We start from the raw sequence: 14391 nt of genomic DNA, 5'->3' as shown, positions 1-14391 counted from the left end.
CAGTTGATTTTTTTTTTTTTTAATTTGACAGAAGAGAGAGAGCACAAGCAGTGGGCGCAGCAGGCAGAGGGGGAAGCAGACACCCAGCTAAGCAGGGAGCCTGATGCGGGGCTCAATCCCAGGGCCCTGGGATCATGACCCAAGCTGAAGGCAGACACTTAACTGACTGAGCCACCCAGGCACCTCAAGGTCAGTTGAGTTTTGACAAAGACACCAATGCAATTCAGTGTGGAAAGGAAATTTATAAACAGATGATGCTGGAACAATTGAATGTCTGTGTCTGCCTCACACCATTTACAAAGGGTAATATGAGGTAGATCATAGATTTTTTTCAAAGATTCATTTATTTTGAGAGAGAGCGTGAACATGAGCAAGCTGGGGGAGGGGCAGAGGGCAAGGGAGAGGAAGAGCGAGAATCCCAAGCAGACTCTCCACTGAGTGTGGAGCCCGACTTGGGGCTTGATCTCACAACCCCAAGATCATGACCTAAGCCAAAATTAAGAGTTGGATGCTTAACTGACTAAGCCACCCAGGCACCCCAAGGTAGAACATAGATTTAAATGTAAAAGTGAAACTTGTAAAACATCTAGAAGAAAATACAAGAGAATATTTTCGCAAACTTGGGGTAGGCAAACTTTTTTAAAGAAAGATTTTAGAACACACTATAAAAGAAAAAAGATTAACTGTATCAAAATTAAAAACTTACTTGTCAAAAAATATCATTAAAAAAATGAAAAGGCGTGCCACACACGGGGAGAAAATATCCAGAATACACATATCTAACAAAGGTTTGGGCTTAAGATTTGAACAGATCCTTCACCAAAAAAAGTGTCAATGAATGGCTAATAAGCACACAAAAAAATATACAGCATCATTAGTAATCAGAGAAATGCAAATTAAAACCACAGTTTCAGGGGCGCCTGGGTAGCTCAGTTGGTAAAGCATCCAACTGTTGGTTTTGGCTCAGGTCATGATCCCATGGGTCCTGAGATAGGGCTGCAGGCTCAGTGGGGAGTCGGCTTGAAGATTCTCTCCCTCTGCCCCTCCCTGCGTGCGCAACATGCACCCTCACTGTCTCTCAAATAAATAAATAAATCTTAAAAAAGAAAAAAACCACCACAGTTTCATACCACTTGCCACTCACTAAAATGACTAAAATTAAAAACTCAGGTAATACCAAGTATAAGAATGTCAGGCAGCCTGGAACTGTTCCATTATCTGTTGTTTTCTGATGTTGATGTCCTTGACCCTCAACTAGATTTCCCTTACTAAGAAAGATGTATTCAAAGCTACAATGATAATTATGTATTTGTCTATTTCTCCTGTTATTTTTTGTTCACTTTTTGCTTTATGTATTTTGAGGCTGTGTTATTCGTTAGATGCATACAAATATACATGGTTTTTATATATTCCTGTTCTATTGACACTGTTGTTATTATGAAATGTCCCTTTTCGGGGCGCCTGTGTGGCTCAATTGGTTAGGCATCGGACTCTTGATCTTAGGGTCATGAGTTCAAGCCCCACGATTGGCTCCACGCTGGGTGTGGAGCCTACATAAAAAAAAAAATGAATAAATAAAATAAAAAAAGAAATGTCCCTTTTAATTTAGTAATATTTATTCCTTTGAAGCCTACTTTGATTAAGATAGCTATACCACTTTTCTTTTGGTTTTGCTTGGAATGTATAAAATACTTATTTCTGTATTATCTTTTTTTTTTAAGATTTTATTTGAGAGAGAGAGAGACAGAGATAGTGCCAGAGACAGTGAGAGAGAGCACAGCGGGGGAGAGGGAGGAGCAGGCTCCCCACCGAGCAGGGAGCCTGACGCAGGGCTCTGTCCCCGGATCTCAGGTCATGACCTGAGCGAAGGCAGAGGACAACTGACTGAGCCACTCAGGTGCCCCTGTATCTTTTCTTCTATCTTGATTTCCAGCCATTCTATGTCCTTATTTTAAGGTGGGTATCTCTTGTAATCAGCATATAATTGGACTTTATTTTTTTAAGCCATTCTGACATTCTTTTTTCTTTAACTGGACGTTGTAGTCTTTTTACATTTCACGTAATTATTGATTGGATTTAAGTTTACTGTTTATGTGTTTCCTCTTTGCTCCATCTGTTCCTTATTTTTTTTCTCTTTCTCAGAATTGTATTAATTAAATATTTGTGGGCGCCTGGCTGGCTCAGTCAGAGGAGCATGCCGCTCTTGATCTTGGGGTTGTGAGTTCAAGCCCCACATTGGGTGTAGAGATTACTTAAAATCTTAAAAAAAATTAAATATTTGTTATTCTATTTGTATTTTTGAATAATTTGTTAGTGTACATTCTTTTAATATGATTACCTTGAAGATAGCTTCTTAAAAAAGAGAGACTTCTGTTTCTAAATTGCTTAACAATTTGGGGAATCCGGTAGATATTTGGCATAAATTCTTCTAAATTTGCTTTGTTCCCTTGATATTTTTAAAAGGACATGAAATATTGTTTTGAATACAGTATTAAATAAATTATTTTGACTGTCGTTTTTAGAATCACACCCAGAAAATTTGATACTGTTCAAGCATCCAAGGGTCACAGAAGTGGGATTATCACCAGTGATGTTGGAGACTTAACTTTAAGCAAGAGGGGAATAAGGACATCATTTACATTTAGGAAAGTGAGGCAAACACCTTGTAATTGTAGTAAGTATATAATTTTGGTTCCACTGTAAAATGGAGTAAATCTAGTGTAAAAGTCTTTTAAAGTCCCATCAGAACCAAGGAGAGCTTTGTCTTAACCCCAATGGCATTTCTCATACTCTGGCGTAGTGTTGTACTTAATGGAGATTTTTCTTAACTGCCCCCATTGAGTTTATATTCCTTGAAAGCAGGGACTGCATTTTATTCATCTTTATTTTCCCAAGTACAGTACTTAGGCATAGTTGGATGCCAAATAAACATTTTTTTAAATTGAAGTCACAGTAAAGAGTGCTAAATAAAATTATAGGACGTTAAAATATCATTTGTACAAAAATAGGTTCTATTGGAAACAGCTTGTCAAGTTTCTAAATTACTTCTCAGTAACCTAACGAAGTTAGGGATGAACCAATTGCTGCATAGTAAGTAGATATCTCTAGGGGGATAAACAGTGGTTTGTGTTTTGGTCAATTTGGAAATCTAGGAGGGAATAAGAGAAATGCTCAAAAACTTGTCAAGAGGATGTTATTTTGAATTGTCTATACAAAGTACATCATAACCTGTATTTCTTGGACTCATTGAATAAAAATCTTTCATTTTGTAAATAGTATCTGTTGTTAAACTTGAAATAGCTGTATTTGATATCTTTTTTTTTGCTAAATCTGATATATTGATGTTAGTGAAGCTTAAAGCAGACTTTTGTTTCTTTTGCTAAAAGTGTCATCGAGGCCTTGAAACATCAAATTTTTTTATCAATTAAAAAAAGTGTATTTTGTATTTGTTGAGTGTCTGACACTGTAGTTTTACAAGATAATGAAAACTACAGCACGACTCCTGTTCTCGAGGAACCTGAGGTCTAGTTGGAGAGACAACCTAGTTTTCTTCTACAGAGGTTTCTTTGTTGCGGATGTTAATTGAATGTAAGGCATATTATAGCAGCTCTGAATGTATATTCAGTTTACAAATGTTTTTCACGTTCAAGGTCATCTTTTTGGATACTTTTGGTCAAAATTTGTGACTTTTTAAGGAGAAGGGTTGCCTCTCTAGATTACTTAGCTGTTTATAATTTCTAAGAGGGCCAGTTTAGGGTCATTGTAGTGTATGTGGTAGTGTAATCCTGATGTGCCCAAGATACAAGGTAACCCGTCTGTTGTCAACCTGCACGTGTTAGAGCCATCGGGCTTTCTTAAATGTCCGCATGAAATGTTTAGAGCTGCCCTTCACACAGTAGCAGAGACTAGCTGTCTCCCACCCCTTTCTCAAGGTTCGGCACCCTCTGTTGAGAGTTAGGGAGAATTCCCAAAGCTGTGAACGCTGCAGCCCACTTCTGAGCTGCCACATGATTTCTCATTATTGCCTCTGTCCTCACTGTGGCTTCTCTGGAACACCACTCCTTCCTCCTGTATTTCCTGCAGTAAAAAGATGCGTCTCCTAGACTTCGGCCGGAGATAAAGGAAAATTATAGCATAGCAGGGAACAGGCAAGGATTTAAAATGAGTGTTAGACATGGTTGCAGGGAACAGGGAACAACTTCAGAATTCATTTAATTAGGATGTTAATTAGGATAGCAGTGTATCCTCAACTTCCTTTGTCATCTCCTTGACTTGATGGTGTTCTCCTCAGGGTGTGCTGATTCTGTTGAAGGAGGCGATGCCTGTAGTCACTGAGATTATGGGCTCTCGAGTCCCCACTGGCTGGGTGCAAGTCCTGGCTCTGTGACTTACCATCTTTGTCACTTCAGGATCGTTACTTGGCATTCTGTGCTTCATGTCCTCATCTGTAAAATGGACGCAGTAGTACCATCTGAAGATGTTACTGTGAGAATTGAGACCATCCGTATAAACTCCTTCAGTAGTGTTCATTAAATGCTTGTGATCATAACCAAATGACACTGTCTCCTAGGTCTTGTTTTTCCAAGAGTGCTAGGGCCCCAGAACTCCTGTTTCCTTTGCTCACCAAGAGAAAAATCCTAACTCCTATTAATTCAACTAAATTTCTTCTGGTTCGGCCAGGCCCATCAAGATGCTTTCCTAAATAAAAGGACCCTTAATCCCAGGATGAACTAGGCATCTGCATTATTGGGCTTGCAGAATTGCAGTTCATGTCTTGTTGCAGATGGATTTTTCCCCTTTTTTTCATTTAGATCCCTCACACATGTACTTGGACTTGTTAGGCAAGAGCTATTTTTAAAATGATAATCAGAGCCTGCTCATCCCTAGCCACCAAATTTGCATTGATTTGCTTGTTCTTTTAAGAAAACATGATACCTTATGAATCACTTGGATAAAAATAAATGGTTTATATTGCCTTATTTTTCATTAGGTTACCCTTTGGTCTGTGACAGCCAGATGAAGGAGACCCCCCCATCATTTCCAGAGAGTGCCAGAGAAGCCTCACAGCTGGAGCGAGAATACGTCCATCGAGTCTATGAAGAGATTGCTGAGCACTTCAGCAGCACGAGACACACCCCATGGCCGCGCGTCGTGGACTTCTTGAAAGCTTTGCCAAGTGGTTCGTTAGTGGCCGATGTTGGCTGTGGAAACGGAAAGTATCTTGGCATCAATAAGGAGTTATATATGGCAAGTCATTGTTGCTTCTGGCTCTCTTTTGGCTTTATTTGTTAGGTTATTGTCACCTTCTGCCTTATGGTATAATGCTGTTTTTTAAAAGGTCATTATAAAAGTTATAACCAACAGATGGAAAATTAATGAGCACTCCTATTCTTTTTTATTCCGCTGAGAATTTGTGGGCGTGCATACCATTATTTGTAGTATATGTGTGTGGTTTTTTCCCCTTCCCTTTAGATTGTGCTTATTTTATCAGTAAAACCGTCTTACATTTATTAAACTCTTTACATGTCAGGAAGGATGTTTAGAGAAGCCACTTTCTTTGCTTAGATCCTCCTAAGTATGAGAAAGTTAAAGCTGATATTTTCATCTCTCTCTTATAAATGAAGCAACTGAGACTCACAGACTGTATTACTACCCCGATGTCATATAATTAGGGGACATAACTGAAACTTGAACCCATGCCTCTGATGCCAAATATAGTGTTCTTTTATTCACAGTAGGAAAAAATAAAAGTTACTATTTATTGGTGTCTTACTGTTCAGGAAACTAGGGCTTAAGTAGCTTAAACCAAGTGACCGAGGTTACAGCGCGAGGCCCAGGATCTGAACCCACTACTTTATCGTGCCATATTTGTTTCCAGTTGCTATGATTTCCTTTCCTGCGGTTCACCTTTTTTCCTGCTGTGCTGGGAAGGAGAACATTCTCCCTACACTGGTGCATTATTGTAAATACCCATATCAGCGCTGCTCTTGGGAGGACTGAAACTTCCCTTTCTCAAAATTAGGGGCAGGAGGACTAGAGTAAGGAGGGCAGGTAGGAGCAGCGAGAGCAGTCCACACTCACAGGCTCCTGGAGGACGTCATGCGGCGCATCATCTGTATCTTTACCTCCGCCTCGATAGCACGCACCTGCATGAGGAAAGTAAGTTATGCTGCACTTGAGGAAAGGCGGGGTTAATGCATTAAGAGAAACATAAAAGCATAGCTTTTCATCAAGATAAGATATTAGTATCCATGTATTGTCATCATGTTTACAGTTAAATTTTAGTTTATCAAGAATAAGGTCTAATGAGTTAGGTTTGTTCAGGTGGAAGAAGAAGTAGGTTTTGATGTGCCACTTAAAATCAAAGTGGTATCTGCTGATATTTTAGTCTTAGGGTATTGGCCAAAACGTCTCTCAGTGAGCTCTGCTCTCGCACCTTCTTGATGCTAACCCACAGCTTTACGGAGTCAGGCAGCACCCGTGACAGCGAAGCGAGGTGGAGGCCAACCACGCGGACGTAGTCCTACTGATGGCGTTATCCTGTTAAAATTGAGAAACATGATTTCCTGGTAAACTGAGCCCAAATATCTGAATCTGTTCAAGAAGGAATACATTTAAAAGAATTAGAAAATCACAAGTATAGTCATTTTCCACTATTTATATTCATTTTATGGTTGGCAGTTTGTGATTCGCAGTCTGACCTCTCGGGAAGGCTCAGTAGGTTTTGGTTCGATGCAGGAATGAAGATGCCTTGTCCGGCTGGAATTACAGTTGTCATTATACCAGAAATGGAGTCACATATGGTCGGAGGAAGCTGCCGAAACTCCAACCTGTATGTTTGAGTGTATTTTCAGCAGCTGTCTTTGAGCCTGAAAATACATGCATTTTTTGATATTCATGAGGGAATGTGACCTGGGACGTTCATTCTAGGTATTCACACCTAGGATTGTCTTAGAATTAAAAAACAAGTTTATATTATTATTACATGCTTCCTTAACAAAATGTATTTTTGAAATACTACCAGGATGAGAGGTTGTGTCCAGCCTTTGTTCCATGCAGTCGCAATAACATTTGCGGAGTGAAGTGTTTAATACACATCATTTATTTGGTTCTCATCTCATCCCCGAGAAGTAGGCATTTTCATGACAAGGAAACAGAAGTTAAGTGGCTTTCCTAGGTTGTTCAGCTAGTTCAGCTCGGGACTTGAGGTTGCTGTTTTCACTGTAGTTGACGGGCTCTGCCTTTTCCCTTGCGCTCTGAACCCCTTACTGCCAGTCTCATCTCCCTATAGTGCTTGTTTCCTTAGTAGCTTAAAAAATGTGGTATTTTTTAAGTAGTAATAATACAGCTGCAATTCAGAAAATGGACAAAAGGAAAGGTGTTTGCCTGTAATCTTAACACCCTAATAAAGCAGTGTCTTGTGGGAGATGTCCTTCCCATGTTTTTCCTGTAATGTTTGTATTGTCCCGAATATGCATACACCTTGATGACTCATTTGTATCATTTCATGTTTCCATGTTGATGGAAATATGTCAGTTCCTGGACTTAATAACACTCTTGTTGGTTCCTCATGTTCAGTGTGGAGTTATTATAAATAATACGGTAACAAGCATCTACCCTGAGAAACAGTCTGACGGGAAGGAAGAATGTGGGGTTTAGAGCGAGAAAAGCCCAGGTTTAAATCTGTGCTCCACCACTTAACTATTTTAACTTGGGGCAGATGACTTACCTGTGGTGAGACAAGTGTTCCTCATTTGCAGTGTAGTAACAGTAGCTAACTCAGGGTGTGTGTCCAGGGTTGAGGTAATTAATACAGAGAATCTGTGGTCATATCTGGTGGCTGCGCCAGTAAAAGGCAGTTTTGTTTTGTTTTGTTTTGTTTAGCTCATTTAGCTTTTTTCATATTTTGGATAATTTTTTTTTAGGATGAATTTTTAGAAGAGCAATTATTGGGTCAAAAGTTATGCACATTTTTGGGGCTCCTGGGTGGCTTATTTGGTTGAGCATCTGACTCTTGATCTCAGGGTCATGAGTTCAGGCCCCGCATTAGACTCCGCGCTGGACGTGGAGCCTACTTAAAAAAAAAAAAAGTTGTGAACATTTTTATCCTCCTTAAAAAGTGGTGCACCAGATGGCTTTTGAAAACCGGTGGAGTCCATTTGTACCGTCCTAGTGCTTTGGAGAGCTGGTTTTATTGCTGCCATCCCCGTGGCGTATTTTGATTTTAAAATATTTTCAACGGGGCGCCTGGGTGGCTCAGTCGTTAAGTGTCTGCCTTCAGCTCAGGTCATGATCCCGGGGTCCTGGGATGGAGCCCCGCATCGGGCTCCCTGCTCTTCTGGAAGCCTGCTTCTCCCTCTCTCACTCCCCCTGCTCGTGTTCCCTCTCTTGCTGTGTCTCTCTCTGTCAAATAAATAAAATCTTTAAAAATATATATATTTTCAATACTTCACTGGGAGAAAAATGAAACCTGGTTTTGTAGTTTGCACCTTTGACTACTAGGTCGAATGTTTTTCATTTTTTACCAGTCTTCCCAGAATTGCGTGTTTAATGTTTTGTTGAAGATTTTAAAAAATTATAAAGGAGTGTAAGTATACATTTCAAGCCCAACCAGTGTGTGTTTTCATGTCACTGACTTCCATCCAGCACACAGAATTACATAGCCTTACGTGAGTCCTTTAATAAATGTGAGTGTTTATAAATCGTATTTACAAATAAGCCACTTTCTGTCACACTTTTGACATGCATCATGATTAGGGAGACCTTCAAATCCTGGGTACTGTCCTTGGTACAAAGACTTAAGGAAATTTAAGAATAGAAAGGGAAGAGAAAATAAGTGATGATTGGACGAGAGTGTATATAAGACTTGGGCAGAATCAGTGCAGGATGAAGGTCACGCGCCAGGCGCGAGTCCTGTCTACAGTAGACCTGCTGCTTTGTGAGTCAGACCACCCTCCGTACCGATGGGCATCTGGAGGAAGGACATCTCCTCCGGTTTGGTTTGGCTCCTCTTCTCCTTGCTCTGCTTTATCTGTAGTTCTCGGGTAATAACTTTCCTTCTTGGTTGAGCTCTCTCTCCTGGTATTGTTTTGTAGTAAAGTTGGATTTTTTTCCTGCTGACTTTTAGCAAGATTTGTAGCAGTCTGTCAGAATTGGACAGACTTGAGACTTCTGACTCCATGAACTGAATTTTATTGTAAAAAAAGGTGGCAAGCCCCGCGATGTAATACACGTATTATTTGAGTGATATTGTCAGCTTGATATTGTAGCTGCTGGCTCGGTGGCACAGAATATGGAGGAAAAGAAATAAAAGTAACAATCCAGTTATGTATCCTATGTGGGTAAAGACGGCAGTCAGTTGGGAATTGTGCCACTGTTGTTATTAACGGGCCCTTTGTACTTCCTCATCTTAAAATATATCAAAGGGGGGCGCCTGGGTGGCTCAGTTGGTTAAGCGACTGCCTTCGGCTCAGGTCATGATCCTGGAGTCCCGGGATCGAGTCCCACATCGGGCTCCCTGCTCGGCAGGGAGTCTGCTTCTCCCTCTGACCCTCTTCCCTCTCGTGCTCTCTATCTCTCATTCTCTCTCTCTCAAATAAATAAATAAAAATCTTTAAAAAAAAAAAAATATATCAAAGGGACATTGCCATACCTCACCTCTAGCTCGGTGCCTTTTATTACTTAAAGATTAATGCAGCTCTAAGATAGAGATAGAAGCTGTTTAATACCAATTAGAAATTGAGCAAATTCGTATTAAGTATGACTAGCATGGCAGTCTGATTTAACTTAGTAAGACTTCTTTTGACATGAGGACTCCTATTCTTTATTCTCAGATAGACTGAGGTAACCCTAATAATCAGTGCTCACTGCATCTAAAATTCAAATGAGTAAATACAAGCTTGAGGTGGCCGCTTCGATCTGCTGAAATCTACTTTCACGTTTCTTTTTCTCTATTGTAGAGAGTGAGTTAGGAAGAACTATCTGGGGATAATTATTAATTAGTGATTTAACATTTCTTATGCCCCTTCCCCCTTCCAGTGCTCCCTCAGTTTACCTGTGCACATTGTCCTCCACACGCACACATGCACACACGCACGCACACGTGTGTACTCTTAGGACTAAACAGCAGAACTGTGTACAAAAATGACAGAGCTTGAGAGGAGACAGGCATTCCTGCTCCCAAACACGTCCCATAGAACCAGGTCCCTGTGGAGGGCACGGGAGGCCTCCCTGCCTGGGCAAACTAGGGGATGCTGCCGTTCCCTTCGGGTGGTCGGCTTACACTAAAAGGTTTAATTAAATAGCATTTTGCAAATGTTGAATTCAGCACTTTATTCTTGATATATATATGTGTGTGTGTATATATATATATATATATATAGGTTAGGTATTTAGCAGAACAATGACTCAAAAGCTTTAAAAAAACGAAATAAATCGTTTTAGTTTTTTATAGTTTGGGGATTTTATTTTCTGATTGTACAGTAATATGTTCTGAAAAGTAAGAAGAAGCAAGCAGAGCCCCCAGCCGTCCTCCTGCTATCTGGGCCATCACAGTATAGTTTGTCGTGTTGAGTGACACCTGGAGCCCCCCACAAAAGACTAAATGTCTGTGTTTATGGGATAATTTCCATTTTTATATGTGTGATATTATAAAAAGATGTAGATTCTGCTCGGTGGTGTATAGATGCCAGTTAGGACTTGCCATTTCCCGTCTGTCATCTTTAATCCTTGCGTCTCCGTTCGCTGGTTTGAGTTCAGTTTGACACCCGTGGAGAGGTACCTGGTCGGACTTGGCGCCAATCACGGCCTTCCACCGTTTCACAGTGAATGTGAAGTCTGTCGAGTCACGTGTGGTAGTGAATACACCCGTGGCTCTTCATTTCTCAGGACATTTGAATGAGCTTTTTCTCTGTTATAGGTTGGTTGTGATCGAAGCCAGAACCTCGTGGGCATCTGTCGAGAGCGGCACTTGGAGGCGCTTGTCGGGGACGCCCTGGCCGTGCCCTTGCGCAGCGGCTCTTGGGACGCCTGCATCTCTATTGCTGTGACTCACCATCTCTCGACGGCCGTGAGTACTGCCCTCTCTCCAGGGACTTGGAGCTCCGTGGCAGGGAACGCTCACGGATGTGGCCGCTGTGGACATGAGCGTAGCTTTTCCTTTCTTCCCGCTCTCCCCCTGGGGACCCTGCCATTTGCCCCAGTCCTTGATCGGCGCGGGGAGCGGGGAGGAGGTGCATGGCGCTGGCGCTTGTGGGAGGCCAGGTGCATGGTGCTTTCAGTGCCGTGTGGTTCTGCCCGGGCCTGGCCTGAGTTCCCCCCATCTCCGACTGGCTTCCCCGAATCCAGGGTCTCCGCATTTCAGCTGCCAGAGATGGGGGAGCTCGCCGGCCCTGGGCCGCTGCCCTCTCTCAGCCTCGCTTTCTCATCTGCCTTCTCAGCCCTAACTCGCCTCCCTGACGTTTGCGAATCCCTTCCTTCCCATCCTGCTTTTCTTCTTTTTTCAGAACTTGCTGGTAGTAGTCTGTCACTCATGCTTTTAATTCGTCTTAGATGGTCCTAATTTTAAAAATAAGTCAATTTAATGTTTTATATTTTTCTTATAAGAAAAAACAGCTTATTTTTCCTATTTGTCACTGGTTTCTCCCCTAATGTAAGCAGTAATTTTATAGGTCACCCTGTGCTGACAGCACCAGGAGTCTCCGTACACCCGACGACCTTATGTGAATTCAAAACAAAATCAAGTCGAAAAACCCTCTATGCCTCTATTTTATTAGCACAAATAGAAATGTCCCTTTCCCTGTTTCTTCAACACTTTTATCCCCCTCAATCACAGAACAAAATTTCCCTTTTTTTTTTTTTTGTTTTATATTTTGTTAGATTTTCTGAGCTGTTCAACTTAATTAAAACCAGTGATACTGGGCGCCTGGGTGGCTCAGTCGGTTAAGCATCTCCCTTCGGCTCAGGTCATGGTCCCAGGGTCCTGGGATCGAGCCCCGCATCAGGCTCCCTGCTCGGCGGGAAGCCTGCTTCTCCCTCTCCCACTCCCCCTGCTTGTGTTCCCTCTCTCACTGTGTCTCTCTGTCAAGTAAATAAATAAAATCTTTAAAAAAAAAAATCAGTGATACTTTTGTCAGTTATACTTTCCTGTTTGCTGTGTCTCCTCTCGGTTGATAAAGAGCAACATTTTTTTTTTACTAGGAGCGTAGAGTGGCGGCTCTCCAAGAACTTGTTCGACTCCTGAGACCTGGGGGGATGGCACTCATTTACGTCTGGGCGATGGAACAGGAATATAAGAAGAAGAAATCCAAGTACCTTAGAGAAAACAGACTTCGCCAAGGAAAGGAAGAGGAGATCCACAGCGACGCAGCGGAGCCAGGGTCACTGGGGGAGCAGGTGCCTGACGCGGGCGACCAGGACGCTCCGTGTCGAGTCTCCGCCGTTACCGACGTCCGGGCGGGAGGGGGTAGTGCCAGCAAAGTCACTGATGCCAAGCTGCCTGTTCACACTAACAGGACTTCTTTTCGTTCTCAAGACTTACTGGTTCCCTGGCACCGTAAGGGGAACCCTGGGAGAGACGAGCCTGTCGGTGCAACAGAATCCCGTGCCCCAGGCCCCGTATTTCATCGTTACTACCACGTGTTCTGTGCAGGCGAGCTGGAGGAGGCCTGCCGGACCCTGAGTCACGTACGCGTGCTGCAGAGCTACTATGATCAGGGCAACTGGTGTGTGGTTCTTCAGAAGGTCTGACTGTCGCCGTGAGCATAGATGCAGGGAAGAGAGGCTCAGCTTGGTCCTTGAAAGGAGACTAAACTTACTGTCTTTTTCGTTAAAGAGAAATCTCGTGGAAAAGTACCAAAGGGGCATGCCTGAGAGAGATTCGGGAGCAGAGATTAGTTAGGACAAATCCAGTCTACTACTATGGCTGACCTCATTTTATCCATAAATGTAGGCTTCTCCTGAATGGGGAGGAACAGGGCCAGTTTGTAGAAGTGAGTGAAGTAGTCTGTGAAGTATTTGGGATCCTGGGGCAGGAATACAGCACGTGGAAGATAAACTTCTGCTGTGCATGTTACTAATTGAGCTAAGTCACGTAGAATCTTAATGATGTAATCGTACAACATTTTAATAAAGAAAATATTCTTGGTCAGTAGAGAACTGTCTGAAGTTTTATCTCATTATTGACGCTGTAAAATCACAGTTGATAACCACTCTGTCCCCTCACCTTACTAACACAGGGCTTGACACATAGTAGGTGCCCAGTAAGATTTTAGTCCATCAGATAATAGCCACACCTTAGTAAGAGCTTCATCCAACAAATCCTCATCGAACCCCTACTATGTATCAGTTACTATTGTAGGGCCTGGGAGTGGAGCAGTGAATAAGAATAAAAGCTCTTGCCCTTCTGGAACTTCGTGGTAGAAGGAGGACAGACAATAAGCCAATAAACAGACACTGTGTGCTAGACATGGGGGAAAGTAAGATGAGAGTGGGAGCATGCACCTGAGAACAAAAGAGTTATTTTTATTTATTTATTTTTAAAGATTTTATTTATTTATTTGAGAGAGAGAGAGAGAGCATGAGAGGGGGGAGGGTCAGAGGGAGAAGCAGACTCCCCGCCGAGCAGGGAGCCCGATGTGGGACTCAATCCTGGGACTCCAGGATCATGACCTGAGCCGAAGGCAGTCGCTTAACCAACTGAGCCACCCAGGTGCCCAAAAGAGTTATTTTTAAAGGGCTGAGATAACCACTAATCCTGACTGTAGTTATTACCAAGAATTAATTGGTACCTCGAATGCATTGAGTTAGGTGCTAAAGGCAACCCCAATATGCTCTTGTAACTCCTTTGTTTAAATAGCAAAAGTTAGGCTTGTCAGTCAGACCTAATTATGCCCATAGAGCCAAAGCTATGGTGTCACTATTGGGTATTTCTGGTCCATTCATAGTTTGTTCTAGTCTGGGTGCAATCAGCAGTCTTTACCCACAACTATGTCATAGTGACTCAGTTAACTTACCATTTAGGTCAAGTTTCCAGGAGGAACAAAGGTAGAAAGTTGACCATAGGTCAAAACGATCACGCAGAAAGGAAAGGACTTTTTTTTTTTTGACTACTTTACTGCCGGCGTATGTTGCTTTATAGTCGTAATGCTTAAGACAACTTCAAGAAAAGTTGCTTTCCATGAATGATGATGCCCAGACGATTGTATCTCTTGTTAGTGTTAGTGATGTTTATTTTCAAGCATCAAGCTTCCAGAAACTGGTGGTGATCAATAGGTCTTAGGTGAGACAATGATTATTTTTGTCATGGAATTTCACTACAAGATTATAATTGTTCCCTCCAGATGAGTTTATAAGGTTCATGATATGAAAAGGAAAAATAGACGGCTAAAAAGC

The 14391-nt window shown here is 42.0% G+C and overlaps 1 protein-coding gene across 8 annotated transcripts in view; it reads left to right on the top strand.

Annotated features, from left to right (window-relative positions):
- The window catches only part of ALKBH8 (alkB homolog 8, tRNA methyltransferase), a 50106-nt gene extending 36629 nt beyond the window's left edge, over positions 1 to 13477 (top strand). For 5 of the 8 annotated variants that reach the window (XM_027581058.2, XM_027581059.2, XM_027581061.2 and 2 more), the window contains 4 exons: positions 2523 to 2674; positions 4991 to 5247; positions 10919 to 11068; positions 12199 to 13477. In XM_027581058.2, coding sequence (XP_027436859.1) covers positions 2523 to 2674; positions 4991 to 5247; positions 10919 to 11068; positions 12199 to 12747 — 1108 coding nt within the window. In that variant the 3' untranslated portion in view covers positions 12748 to 13477. The remainder of the gene's footprint in view (positions 1 to 2522; positions 2675 to 4990; positions 5248 to 10918; positions 11069 to 12198) is intronic. The other 3 variants (XM_027581056.2, XM_027581063.2, XM_027581062.2) reach the window with 1 other exon arrangement.
- The last annotated feature ends 914 nt before the right edge of the window (positions 13478 to 14391 follow it).

The sequence above is a fragment of the Zalophus californianus genome, chromosome 11 (genome assembly GCF_009762305.2).
Source record: "Zalophus californianus isolate mZalCal1 chromosome 11, mZalCal1.pri.v2, whole genome shotgun sequence".
Lineage (NCBI taxonomy): Eukaryota > Metazoa > Chordata > Mammalia > Carnivora > Otariidae > Zalophus > Zalophus californianus.
This window is presented reverse-complemented; position numbering and strand designations above follow the sequence as displayed.